General features: G+C 38.2%; 1 protein-coding gene across 1 annotated transcript in view; it reads right to left on the bottom strand.

Moving 5' to 3' along the window:
• Window positions 1–732: 732 nt before the first annotated feature.
• LOC118371012 (delta-type opioid receptor-like) overlaps window positions 733–15401 on the bottom strand; it is a 35978-nt gene continuing 21309 nt past the window's right edge. Inside the window, exons 2-3 of the mRNA XM_035756298.2 lie at window positions 11779–12146; window positions 733–5442 (exon numbers count right to left, since the gene is read on the bottom strand). Of these exons, the coding sequence (XP_035612191.1) occupies window positions 4904–5442; window positions 11779–12146 (907 nt within the window). The 3' untranslated portion in view covers window positions 733–4903. The remainder of the gene's footprint in view (window positions 5443–11778; window positions 12147–15401) is intronic.

The raw sequence follows: 15401 nt of genomic DNA, 5'->3' as shown, positions 1-15401 counted from the left end.
TATCCCTAGGCCAACGTCATGACATGCGTCATACCCAAAAAGACTCAAGGCTGTAATCGCTTCAACAAAGTACTGAGTAGAGGGTCTGAATACTTATGTAAATGTGATTTTTCAGTTTTTTCTTTGTCTTTGCTTTGTCATTATGTGGTATTGTGTGTAGATTGAGTGTAAAAAAACTATTAAATCCATTTGAGAGAGAGAGAGAGAGAGAGAGAGAGAGAGAGAGAGAGAGCTATAAGGTGCTATCTAGAACCTAAAATCTGGCCGTGATTGGGAGTGTCATAGGGCGGCGCACAATTGACCCAACGTTGTCCGAATCTGGCCAGGGTAGGCAATCATTGTAAATAAGAATTTGTTCTTAACCGACTTGCCTAGTTAAATAAAGGTGAAATTAACAAACACAAATGATTTACTCTGCATCATTCATCGTTACCTAACAAAACACATTTTCAAATGGTGTCCTTTACACATAAAATACGCATGACACATTGGCTTGTGGGCTGCAACACCCCTGTTGATACTGAATGTGATACCAAGCCACAATGTCAAATGCTTTGACAGCTTTGACATGATAAGTGGATTGGATGGGGAAAACTGATTTGTCATTTGTCATATGAGATCTAAAGTGTTTGATGCAGTGCATCTCAACCAAAACCTTTTTTTTGCTGCATTATAGAGAGGGAAGGTGTGCAGATTTATTGAACATGACCATGTTGGACTAATACCTTTTACAGATTTTGATAGATCATGGTTTATTTGAGTGCTTATAAAAACATTCATGATATGACAAAATTCAGAATTGAAGTATATTTAGAAAAACAACATTTTCTCATTAACATGCAAATTTCTAAATTTGGCCTGAAAATATGAGTAATTTGATATACTGTCCATCTTAGATATTTTGAATCAAAATCACATACTCAGTTTCAAATTTACAACAATAATTTAGAAAGTACACGCAAGTACATTCACTGTGGTAACATTACATTTTAAGACAATTCAGGGATTTCGTCAAAGCACCTGTAATTGCAAAATTGTTAATACAGAAAAATGACACTTTTACAATAAAATGTTACATGATAGACTATTGTATGTCCCTGAAAAGCGACACAGGCATAATAAGACCATAATAAACATCTGACAAAGCCTAATGGCATCCCTATCTACACATGCTTTTTAAAATCATTGAATGGATTGATCTAAAAAATGTATATAATATAGAAATATATCAAGCAAGTACATAGAGTTTGGAATGAACAGCCACACCCTAGATCTGGGTTCAAATACTATTTAAGGGATTTCAATTACTTTCGCATTTATTTCAAAGTAAGTATTTTGATATTTTTTCTTTGGAAATACAAGTATTTTTTACTACTTCAAATATAAGTAGTTGATTCGGGCACATTATTTGAAAATACTCAAATACACAGAAAATAAGTATTTAAAATATACATACTTAATTAAGCATGCATTTCAACCCAGGCCTGCCACAATCCAATGGTTAGGACTTTGTCTCTGTAAACCTGCAAGCACTGTAATATATCAGCAGCATTATCATGTTGATGGCACATTCTGGATGTGGGCAAGTCATCTGCCAAGTTAAAAATGACAAAAAAGTATTGAATACAATATCTGGATATAACTAAATGTAATCATTTTTTAAAATCCCTTTTCAGTTTTGATATTCTGCACTGCTACAGTAAAGGCAATATGTATTTATTTATTTTTATTTCACTTTTACTTATTCAGGGGATCCCAATTGAGGCCAGGGTCTCGTTCATAATAGTGCCCTGAGAACAAACAATTCACAAATCAACATAATTCAATAAAACAGCAAAAAATGAAAATACAAGACACAACAGATACATTTCAACAAAACAAATAAATCATTACAATCAACCAAAACACTCGCAAACCTCAGAGAATGTTCCACATCAGCGTTCTAAAATGCGCTGCTGGCAAGGATTCAAGATGTAATGAGGATTGTAAATTACTCCAAACATGAGCGGCATTAAAACTAAGGGCTAATTTACCTAGGTTGGTAGAGACACAAGGGACAAGGGAGTTAACCAACCCTGTGAGCGTTTTTGGTGCCTCTTGTTTCTCTACTTAAACATAGGGCGGAGCACAGTGTCGTCCAGGTTAGGGTTTGGCCGGTGTAGGCTGTCATTGTAAATAAGAATGTGTTCTTATCTGACTTGCCTAGTTAAATAAAAAATACAAAACAGAGAAGTGAGATATGTTTGAAGTTCAAAAAGGGAGAAATTAATCAAAAAGGGAGAAATTAAGTGATCTACAGGAAATTAGAGAGGTCCAGCCAACCGTAATGTTGGTTGGCGTAATGTTTTGATACCCATGTAAATGTCTCTAGGACAATTACTTTTATCAATATATTTGCCTCTATTTACTCTCAGTAGATGTCATGCAAGCTCCTGCAAGTCAACTCTAGCTGACACCTTTGCTATCAGGTATTATGTCAATTTAAAACTTGCACAAGACAGTTCACAGACTTGTCAATTTACAGAAATTTAGACAATTTATTAATTACAAAATGTAGCTAACATTAGATAGTTGATCTAGAGATGGTTACCTTTGCCTCAATTCGGCAGGCTCGTCCAGATCATAATGGCATTTGTAGTTTTTTTTTAGGATAGCCACATTAGCAGCTCATTAGCATTTCACTTTTGGGGGGTAAATACCAGAAAATATATTGATAAAAGTATCCTTGTCCAAGATATTTACATGGTTATCAAAACATCATGCCAGGGTGAGCGTACATGAAACACAGCTCTTATTTTAAGTGTTTCTAAAATTCACTATGGGAAAAATGAATGGTGGAAAAACGATTGGTAACTTGACTTGACACCATTGTGCCCTGTCTGTGAACATTTGAACGAAAACCAAATTAAAGGAGAGATGTGTGTGTGAGATATATATATATTATGTACAACCTACATAAAAGCAAGTGATCGCTATGTGCACATGTAAGATCAGGGATATTGCCTCTGCGTATTGAAACAGGTAAGATCAGGGAAATTGCTTCTGTGTATTGAAACAGGTAAGATCAGGGAAATTGCTTCTGTGTATTGAAAAAGGTAAGATCAGGGAAATTGCTTCTGTGTATTGAAACAGGTAAGATCAGGGAAATTGCCTGTGTATTGAAACAGGTTAGATCAGGGAAATTGCCTCTGTGTATTGAAACAGGTAAGATCAGGGATATTGTCTCTGCGTATTGAAACAGGTAAGATCAGGGATATTGTCTCTGTGTATTGAAACAGGTAAGATCAGGGATATTGTCTCTGCGTATTGAAACAGGTAAGATCAGGGATATTGTCTCTGTGTATTGAAACAGGTAAGATCAGGGATATTGTCTCTGCGTATTGAAACAGGTAAGATCAGTGATATTGTCTCTGCATATTGAAACAGGTAATATAAGGGATATTGTCTCTGTGTATTGAAACAGGTCGTTTTGTGGTGAAATGGAAGCGGAAACACTATGTAACTATTGTGACCTCGAAGAGAGAACTCAATTAATTTTATCCTCTATTGTCCTTTCTACCACAATATACGCTTTCAGAAATTCCACCAAATCTACCCTGGCATTATGTGGCTGAGCGATGAAGAGAAACTGAAATAGTTTTTTGTCTGTTGTGTTTGCAGATTTTGTTTTATAAAGCTGGGAATAAAAGAAAAAGGGTGACAGAATTCAATTCAAAGTGCACATATGTATATAGATTGTGTATATCACTCACAATAGAAGAGCTTGTAAGTAAGCATTTCACAGTAAGATGAACACCTGTTGAATTTGGTGCATGTGACAAATAAAATTAGATTTGATTTAAATATTCTCTTTGTGCCAGACCGGGTTTAAATGCCATTTGCTGTATTTCTTTTGTAATTAATTTATTTGATTTTTTTACAGCTCTAGGGTTGTTATTATTATTGCTTGAATAACCTTATGTATTATTATTCATTTTTCATTCTTTATGCAGTGCACACTGCACAGAACACTGGAAGAATTATCACTGAATAATCACTGTGAATCATTGTAATGTTTGCCTATGCGTCAGTAAATCCAGTAAGGGATGGGTTGCCAACTGCCGATTTGACACGGAAATACAATATAATTCATTCATTTGATAGTTCCCACACCACTTGCACATCATATACACATATAATAAATAACAATTTAGTACAGAACATACAGTATATAAAAGCTGCTATACATACAGTAGATGTAAAGCAGATTGGTAGGCTACATCCATTTTCTGACTTTAAAATTAATAATATAAAGCCATTGACTCTGGAAACAAACAAACAGATCATTTTGATCTCATGGATGGTCAGTTCTTGCATCCATAGCTCTGTCTATCAATTTGACAGTGGTAACATTCCTCCAGTCCCATCTCTCAGCTGTTTACCAAAACAAGTGGTGGGGTGGCCACCTTGTTTTTTTTAATTGCCGCTTGACCCTTGAATAACAATCTTCTTGAATTAGTGTCTTGAAATAAGTGCTCTCAATCAAGAGTTTCTAATTGTGAATGATGTTGACCACAGAACATTATCATATTACAGTATGTTCAATATACCAGTCTACAAAGATACTGTGTACATAATAGTTGATGTGTCTTCATTTCAGTGTTCTGCCTAATGTTCAACATTTTAATAATGCTACCTGACAGAAGGCTTTATTAAGAGTGTCATTCTGCATTCAAATACTTGTCAGCCTCTCCAGAAAGAGGCGACAGTACGATCGATGCTTGTGCTACGAAGCACTTCAGTATCCTGGCGCATCATGTGTCAGAGCTTTGTGTCAGAGCACTGTGGTTACCTGGGTGACTTCCGAGCTCATGTCATCGTTAGGCTGGTAGCGTGAGTCCAAAGACAACATCTCCATACCTAGTCATACCTGTTGATTGGACCTCTCCACCCTGTTGGCGCTGGAGTGCTGATCGCGCTGGTGCTGCTGGTGGGGGCGGGTACGAGAAGAATTCTGTAGCTCCAGCACAGAGGGACTCAGGGGGATGCAGAACTCGCGGAAGCAGCGCTTGAAGTTCTCGTCCAGGAAGGCGTAGAGGACGGGATTCAGGCAGCTGTTGGTGTAGCCCAGAGCGATGCAGAAGTGCCAGGTGACGGACTGCAGCAAGGAGTTGGGGATGTTGATAAGGGCTTTGATGATGACGTAGATGTGGATTGGCGTCCAACAGATGATGAAGACGGCCACCACCACCAGGACCATGCGGGTGATGCGACGCAGGTTGCGGTCCTTCTCCTTGGAGCCGGACAACATGCGCACGCTCTTCAGGCGCAAGATCATTAGCCCGTAGCATACAGTAATGATGAGGACCGGGATGATGAAGGCAAAGATGAAGACGCAGATTTTCAGGAGATTCTCCCAGTACCAGGATGGGTGTGGGAAGATCAAAGTGCAGTCGATGAATCCTGAACATGTGGAGATTGAGTACAAGACACAGTTGAGGGAAAGTAGTACATGAGGAAACCAATAGCTTCACGGCAGTCTTTTTCACATTTAAACAGGTTTTCACAATTCCTGACATTTAATCCTAGTACAAATTCCCTGTCTTAGGTCAGTTAGGATCAACACTTTATTTTAAGAATGTGAAATGTCAGAATAATAGTAGAGAGAATTATTTATTTCAGCTTTTATTTCTTTCATTACATTCCCAGTTGGTCAGAAGTTTACATTCACTCAATCAGTATTTGGTAGCATGGCCTTTAAATTGTTTAACTTGGATCAAATGTTTCAGGTAGTCTTCCACTAGCTTCCCACAATAAGTTGGGTAAATTTTGGCCCATTCCTCCTGACAGAGCTGGTGTAACTGAGTCAGGTTTGTAGGCCTCCTTGCTCACACAAGCTTTTCAAGTTCTGCCCACACATTTTCTATTGGATTGAGGTCAGGGTTTTGTGATGGCCACTCCAATACCTTGACCTTGTTGTCCTCAAGCCATTTTGCCACAACTTTGGAAGCATGCTTGGCGTCATTGTCCATTTGGAAGACCCATTTGCGACCAAGCTTTAACTTCCTGACTGATGTCTTGAGATGTTGCTTCAATATATCCAGATAATTCTCCTTCCTCACGATGCCATCTATTTTGTGAAGTGCACCAGTCCCTCCTACAGCAAAGCACCCCCACAACATGATGCTGCCACCCCCGTGCTTCACGGTTGGGATGGTGTTCTTCGGCTTGCAAGCCTCCCCCTTTTTCCTCCAAACATAACAATGTTCATTATGGCCAAACAGTTCTATTTTTGTTTCATCAGAACATAGAACATTTCTCCAAAAAGTACAATATTTGTCCCCATGTGCAGTTGCAAACCGTAGTCTGGCTTTTTTATGGCGGTTTTGGAGCAGTGGCTTCTTCCTTGCTTTCACTATGTCGATATAGGACTTGTTTCACTGTGGATATAGATACTTTTGTACTTGTTTCCTCCAGCATCTTCACAAGGTCCTTTGCTGTTCTGGGATTGATTTGCACTTTTCGCACCAAAGTACGTTCATCTCTAGGAGACAGAATGCGTCGCCTTCCTGAGAGGTATGACGGCTGCGTGGTCCCATGGTGTTAATACTTGCGTACTATTGTTTGTACAGATGAACGTGGTACCTTCAGGCATTGGGAAATTGTTCCCAAGGATGACCTAGACTTGTGGAGGTCCAGATTTTTTTTTATAACGTCTTGGCTGATTTATTTAGATTTTCCCATGATGTCAAGCAAAGAGGCACTGAGATTGAAGGTAAGCCTTGAAATACATCCACAGGTACACCTCCAATTGACTCAAATTATTTCAATTAGCCTATCAGAAGCTTCTAAAGCCATGACATTATTTTCTGGAGTTTTTCAAGCTGTTTAAAGGCACAGTCAACTTAGTGTATGTAAACTTCTGACACACTGGAATTGTGATACAATGAATAATCTGTCTGTAAACAATTTTTGGAAAAATGACTTGTGTCATGCACAAAGTAGATGTCTTAACCGACTTGCCAAAACTATAGTTTGTTAACAAGAAATTTGTGGAGTGGTTGAAAAACAAGTTTTAATTATTCCAACCTAAGTGTATGTAAACTTCCGACTTCAACTGTAGATAAAGCTACATAGGCCCCAAAGCATTGCTCATAATGTTAGCCATAATAGTGAGCTATTTGTTGAACAACCTTGTGCTGCCTGCTTCTATTCCCCAAGCTGACATCGGATAGAGGTCCTTCAAGAGACTGCAAATAACACCCATTCTCCTCTTACCAATAAAAAGAGCTAAGATGGTTTTTACAGGCATTTTGAAAACCTAATTCAGGAGAAGCATCACAAATTTTTCTGACAAGTTTCCATCCCACTATTATACTGAAATGATGCATGGACTTTAAGACTATTATACATGGTGGAAGCTGCTAGTCTATGGTTATATTAGCCATCTATAAAGACTACATGGTGGAAGCTGCTAGTCTATGGTTATATTCGTCATCTATGAAGACTACATGGTGGAAGCTGCTAGTCTATGGTTATATTAGTCATCTATAAAGTCTACATGGTGGAAGCTGCTAGTCTATAGTTATATTAGTCATCTATAAAGACTACATGGTGGAAGCTGCTAGTCTATAGTTATATTAGTAATCTATAAAGACTACATGGTGGAAGCTGCTAGTCTATAGTTATATTAGTCATCTATAAAGACTACATGGTGGAAGCTGCTAGTCTATGGTTATATTAGTCATCTATAAAGTCTACATGGTGGAAGCTGCTAGTCTATAGTTATATTAGTCATCTATAAAGACTACATGGTGGAAGCTGCTAGTCTATAGTTATATTAGTAATCTATAAAGACTACATGGTGGAAGCTGCTAGTCTATAGTTATATTAGTCATCTATAAAGACTACATGGTGGAAGCTGCTAGTCTATAGTTATATTAGTCATCTATAAAGTCTACATGGTGGAAGCTGCTAGTCTATGGTTATATTAGTCATCTATAAAGTCTACATGGTGGAAGCTGCTAGTCTATAGTTATATTTGTCATCTATAAAGACTACATGGTGGAAGCTGCTAGTCTATAGTTATATTAGTCATCTATAAAGACTACATGGTGGAAGCTGCTAGTCTATGGTTATATTAGTCATCTATAAAGTCTACATGGTGGAAGCTGCTAGTCTATGGTTATATTAGTCATCTATAAAGTCTACATGGTGGAAGCTGCTAGTCTATGGTTATATTAGTCATCTATAAAGACTACATGGTGGAAGCTGCTAGTCTATAGTTATATTAGTCATCTATAGAGAATACATGGTGGAAGCTGCTAGTCTATGGTTATATTAGTCATCGATAAAGTCTACATGGTGGAAGCTGCTAGTCTATGGTTATATTAGTCATCTATAAAGTCTACATGGTGGAAGCTGCTAGTCTATGGTTATATTAGTCATCTATAAAGAATACATGGTGGAAGCTGCTAGTCTATGGTTATATTAGTCATCTATAAAGAATACATGGTGGAAGCTGCTGGTCTATAGTTATATTAGTCATCTATAAAGAATACATGGTGGAAGCTGCTAGTCTATGGTTATATTAGTCATCTATAAAGACTACATGGTGGAAGCTGCTAGTCTATGGTTATATTAGTCATCTATAAAGACTACATGGTGGAAGCTGCTGGTCTATAGTTATATTAGTCATCTATAAAGACTACATAGTGGAAGCTGCTAGTCTATGGTTATATTCGTCATCTATAAAGTCTACATGGTGGAAGCTGCTAGTCTATAGTTATATTAGCCATCTATAAAGACTACATGGTGGAAGCTGCTAGTCTATGGTTATATTAGTCATCTATAAAGTCTACATGGTGGAAGCTGCTAGTCTATGGTTATATTAGTAATCTATAAAGTCTACATGGTGGAAGCTGCTAGTCTATGGTTATATTAGTCATCTATAAAGACTACATGGTGGAAGCTGCTAGTCTATAGTTATATTAGTCATCTATAAAGTCTACATGGTGGAAGCTGCTAGTCTATGGTTATATTAGTCATCTATAAAGACTACATGGTGGAAGCTGCTAGTCTATAGTTATATTAGTCATCTATAAAGTCTAAATGGTGGAAGCTGCTAGTCTATAGTTATATTAGTCATCTATAAAGACTACATGGTGGAAGCTGCTAGTCTATGGTTATATTAGCCATCTATAAAGACTACATGGTGGAAGCTGCTAGTCTATGGTTATATTAGTCATCTATAAAGACTACATGGTGGAAGCTGCTAGTCTATGGTTATATTAGTCATCTATAAAGACTACATGGTGGAAGCTGCTGGTCTATAGTTATATTAGTCATCTATAAAGACTACATGGTGGAAGCTGCTAGTCTATGGTTATATTAGTCATCTATAAAGAATACATGGTGGAAGCTGCTAGTCTATGGTTATATTAGTCATCTATAAAGACTACATGGTGGAAGCTGCTAGTCTATGGTTATATTAGTCATCTATAAAGACTACATGGTGGAAGCTGCTGGTCTATAGTTATATTAGTCATCTATAAAGACTACATGGTGGAAGCTGCTAGTCTATGGTTATATTCGTCATCTATAAAGTCTACATGGTGGAAGCTGCTAGTCTATAGTTATATTAGCCATCTATAAAGACTACATGGTGGAAGCTGCTAGTCTATGGTTATATTAGTCATCTATAAAGTCTACATGGTGGAAGCTGCTAGTCTATGGTTATATTAGTAATCTATAAAGTCTACATGGTGGAAGCTGCTAGTCTATAGTTATATTAGTCATCTATAAAGACTACATGGTGGAAGCTGCTAGTCTATGGTTATATTAGTCATCTAAAGTGGCTGTTCCACTGGATGTCATAAGGTGAATGCACCAATTTGTAAGTCGCTCTGGATAAGAGCGTCTGCTAAATGACTTAAATGTAAATGTAAATGTACATGGTGGAAGCTGCTAGTCTATGGTTATATTAGTCATCTATAAAGACTACATGGTGGAAGCTGCTAGTCTATGGTTATATTAGTCATCTATAAAGACTACATGGTGGAAGCTGCTAGTCTATGGTTATATTAGCCATCTATAAAGAATACATGGTGGAAGCTGCTAGTCTATGGTTATATTAGCCATCTATAAAGACTACATGGTGGAAGCTGCTAGTCTATGGTTATATTAGCCATCTATAAAGACTACATGGTGGAAGCTGCTAGTCTATGGTTATATTAGTCATCTATAAAGACTACATGGTGGAAGCTGCTAGTCTATGGTTATATTAGTCATCTATAAAGACTACATGGTGGAAGCTGCTAGTCTATGGTTATATTAGCCATCTATAAAGAATACATGGTGGAAGCTGCTAGTCTATGGTTATATTAGCCATCTATAAAGACTACATGGTGGAAGCTGCTAGTCTATGGTTATATTAGTCATCTATAAAGACTACATGGTGGAAGCTGCTAGTCTATGGTTATATTAGTCATCTATAAAGACTACATGGTGGAAGCTGCTAGTCTATGGTTATATTAGTCATCTATAAAGACTACATGGTGGAAGCTGCTAGTCTATAGTTATATTAGCCATCTATAAAGACTACATGGTGGAAGCTGCTAGTCTATGGTTATATTAGTCATCTATAAAGACTACATGGTGGAAGCTGCTAGTCTATGGTTATATTAGCCATCTATAAAGACTACATGGTGGAAGCTGCTAGTCTATAGTTATATTAGCCATCTATAAAGACTACATGGTGGAAGCTGCTAGTCTATGGTTATATTAGTCATCTATAAAGACTACATGGTGGAAGCTGCTAGTCTATGGTTATATTAGTCATCTATAAAGACTACATGGTGGAAGCTGCTAGTCTATGGTTATATTAGTCATCTATAAAGACTACATGGTGGAAGCTGCTAGTCTATGGTTATATTAGTCATCTATAAAGACTACATGGTGGAAGCTGCTAGTCTATGGTTATATTAGTCATCTATAAAGACTACATGGTGGAAGCTGCTAGTCTATGGTTATATTAGCCATCTATAAAGACTACATCTATAAAGACTACATGGTGGAAGTTGCTAGTCTATGGTTATATTAGTCATCTTTAAAGATGCACTATGTAGAAATCGCTCTGCAATTTCCTGGTTGCTAATTTCAGTTTATGTGACAAAACAAGCAAGTATAGGGTAGAGCCTCCATACTCAACTGGCGGATCGTGGACCAGAACCGGAACCAGAACGGGGTCAATACGGCCCGCAGGTTCCAAAGAAACATTTTTGTATTTATTTTTTATTTTTTCATGTTTCGGACCCCTGGTATCATATAAACACACAACTCACATTTCTATGTGAAGTTGGTTGGGTCACCCCAAAAGTGACATAATGCAGCTTTAAAGCATTATATTGATGAATAGAGTTGGAAACCTACATTAAGGCCAATTAGGGATGAACACTTACAAAACATTACTTAATATATCCTCTGATTTGCAGTTTTAAATCCACCATTATGTAAAAGTTAATGTCACACGTAAACCTAAATAAAGGAACTGAAAGTGTTCTTATTATATGATAATAAAAAAAAGCTTTTCGCTAACATGGCACTTTCTCTCTATGACTCAAACCCAGACCATGTGTAGAACAGCAAAGTGATCATTTGGCGAATTCCATTCACTTCACAGAAATAAAATGAAGTGTAAAACATAATTGTTACTCTCTCGCTACTGTGGTGTACTCACTGACATTATAGATAGGCGGCCTACAATAGAGGATCAAAGAAAAACAGCATGGGGAAACGTACTGTCATACTTGCCATTATCAGTTACAGTAGTTAAGGCGGTGAACATGACAGGCAGACCGATGGCAGAGGACAGGATCCAGTTGCACACGTTGACAATCTTTGCGTTACGGGGCGTGCGGAAGTCTAAGGCCTTGACAGGGTGGCACACTGCAATGTAACGGTCAATACTCATGGTGGTCAATGTGAAGATACTGGTGAACATGTTGTAGTAGTCGATGGATATCACTATCTTGCACAGAATGTCTCCAAACGGCCAAGTCCCCATCAGGAAGTTGACACTCTGGAAGGGCAGTGTACTGGTGGCTAGTGCATCAGCCAAGGCCAAGTTGAAGATGTAGATATTTGTGGCGGTTTTCATTTTAGTGTATCTGGAAAGATAACATACAGAAAGAAAAATGGAAAGACCAAATTAGGGGATGCTTATCAGAAGACAAATAATCTGGACAGCAGCTTGTCTATCTCAAAACCATAAGCTCAGCAATGTCTTCTGTTCACCTTGCCATTCATGGCAACGTCTTATCGCTGTGTCTCAGTTTCTCAGACAAATCATACCACCAAAATCAGGTTTACAAAATATTGGATTCATAAGCAATTTATATTACAAACAAAGACACAGACAGATGGTGTATTGACATAGGGCTACATACACAACTGTTAATTAATTCTAATTAAATTTCTCTTTCTTACAGCGTTACCTACTGGGTAGCTCTCGAAAACTATTCTAATTATCTGTGGGTTTTCAGAGGTTTGCGTCGCACACGGTTGACTGCGTGTCAACTACAATTCTTCACAATTCTTCAGACAGTGTGTTTTAACGTTTAGAAATGTCAAAAATCATTGCTTGCGAAACGGTTTTCGAAACATGCTGATATACCTTTTATATTTCATACAGTGCATTCGGAAAGTACCACTTCCCTTTTCCACATTTTGTTAAGTGACAGCCTTAAAAATAGATCAAATAAGTTTTTCCCTCATCAATCTACACACAATACCCTATAATGACAAAGCGAAAACAGTTTTTTTGTTTAGCAAATTTATAAAATAAAAAAAATCAATACCTTATTTACATAAATATTCAGACCCTTTGCTATGAGACTCGAAATTGAGCTCAGGTGCATCGTGTTTCTATTGATCATCCTTGAGATTGGAGTCCACCTGTGGCAAAAACCAAGCCATGAGGTCAAAGGAATTGTCTGTAGAGCACAGAGACAGGATTGTATCAAGGTGAAGATCTGGGGAAGGGTAGCAAAACATTTCTGCAGCATTGAAGGTCCCCAAGAACAAGTTTTGAAGAAGTTTGGAACCACCAAAACTCTTCCTAGAGCTGGACGCCTGGCCAAGCTGAGCAATCGGGGGAGGGCCTTTGTCAGGGAGGTGACCAAGAACCCAATGGTCACTCTGACAGAGCTCCAGAGTTCTTCTGTGGAGATGGGAGAAGCTTCCAGAAGGACAACCATCTCTGCAGCACTCCACCAATCAGGCCTTCATGGTAGTGTGACCAGACGGAAGCCACTCCTCAGTAAACGGCACACGACAGCCCGCTTGGAGTGCGCCAAAACGCACCTAAAGTCTCTTGAGAAACAAGATTCTTTGTCTGATGAAACCAAGATTGAACTATTTGGCCTGAATGCCAAGAGTCACGTCTGGAGGAAACCTGCACAATCCCTACAGTGAAGCATGGTGATGGTAGCATCATGCTGTGGGGATGTTTTTCAAAGGCAGGACGTGGGAGACTAGTCAGGATCTAGTCAGCGTAAGATGAACGGAACAAAGTAAAGAGAGATCCTTGATGAAGACCTGCTCCAGTGCGCTCAGAACCTCAGACTGGGGAGAAGGTCACCTCCCAACTGGAAAACAACCCTAAGCACACAGCCAAGACAACTCAAGAGTGGCTTTGGGACAAGTCTCTGAATGTCCATGAGTGGCCCAGCCAGAGCCCCGACTTGAACCAGATCAAACATCGCTGGAGAGACCTAAAAATAGCTGTGCAACAATACTCCCCATCCAACTTGACAGAGCTTGAGAGGATCTGCAGAGAAGAATGGGAGAAACTCCCCAAATACAGGTGTTCCAAGCTTGTAGCGTCATACCCAAGAAGACATGAGGCTGTAATCACTTCCAAAGGTGCTTCAACAAAGTACTGAGTAAAGGGTCGGAATATTTATGTAAATGTGAAATTTCATTTTTTTCTAAAAACCTGTTTTTGCTTTGTCCTTGTGTTTTTTTTGTGTAGATTAGGAAAAAAAAATAATTTAACCCATTTTAGAATAAGGCTGTAATGTAATCAAATGTGGAAAAAGTCAAGGGGTCTGAATACTTTCCAAATGCACTGTATCAGCGAGAAATACTCCTTCAAATAAAAAATATACACTTACTGTAGCAGTTTTGCACAGATCCACAAGCAGTGTGTGCCTCCAGTTGACAAACTACACTTCCTCTTCAGTTAAGTTTACACACAGGTGTTGAGAATACTCTACGCTAGTAGATAGCTAATTAGCACAGGTGCTAAACAGACAGACAGTCATTGTAATGGAAATGGTATTTTTACTTGAACAAATATTTGACCAGCCTAAATCCTCTCATGACAGGCATTGGCAATAGTTCATCAAAATGATAAGCTCCAAATACATAAAGACAGTGTTGGGTGGATCATGAATGTCATTTCCACCCATTAGATACTACATTGATCTCTTACGTATCATATCAGAGCACTTATGATGCAGTTGGTCTTATTATACTAATTATCCAGGGATACCATAAGTAGTGTCGTCCATTGTGTTTATTCAATGGAGCAGACTAGATCTTTTATCCGTATCTGTTGACATCCCCGATCTTAATCATTTCAATCAAAATCATAGTGTTCATTTGGAGCTTATTGTGCGCCGTTACACAAAGAACGTATTGTTGCATAATGAAGTACTGTTCGCTTTTGTTGTTTCTTAATTTTCATTATTTCTCATTATGAGGCATCATTTGTAGGTTTAATTGTGTTACTTTCTAGGTTCAGCATATTCCTGTACACGAATAAAACTAAAAGGAAACCATTTTCACTTGTATAACTATTCTGCAATCATTTCTTTGTAGTAGTAGAGAGAGTAAAGGTGTGTTTACATTGTGGAGATGCAGAATGACTACAAGGAACTGTCGCTTATATGTGAATTAGAGTTTCAGAGCAGTCTGACCCTGTACCAGATGCCTTTCTAATCCAAGGAACTGTCACTTATATGTGAATTAGAGTTTCAGAGCAGTCTGACCCTGTACCAGATGCCTTTCTAATCCAAGGAACTGTCACTTATATGTGAATTAGAGTTTCAGAGCAGTCTGACCCTGTACCAGATGCCTTTCTAATCCAAGGAACTGTCACTTATATGTGAATTAGAGTTTCAGAGCAGTCTGACCCTGTACCAGATGCCTTTCTAATCCAAGGAACTGTCACTTATATGTGAATTAGAGTTTCAGAGCAGTCTGACCCTGTACCAGATGCCTTTCTAATCCAAGGAACTGTCACTTATATGTCAATTAGAGTTTCAGAGCAGTCTGACCCTGTACCAGATGCCTTTCTAATCCAAGGAATTGTCACTTATATGTGAATTAGAGTTTCAGAGCAGTCTGACCCTGTACCA

Source organism: Oncorhynchus keta, chromosome 2 (assembly GCF_023373465.1).
Source record: "Oncorhynchus keta strain PuntledgeMale-10-30-2019 chromosome 2, Oket_V2, whole genome shotgun sequence".
NCBI lineage: Eukaryota > Metazoa > Chordata > Actinopteri > Salmoniformes > Salmonidae > Oncorhynchus > Oncorhynchus keta.
Note: the sequence above shows the minus strand (reverse complement) of the source record. Positions and strands in the feature narration are given on the sequence as shown.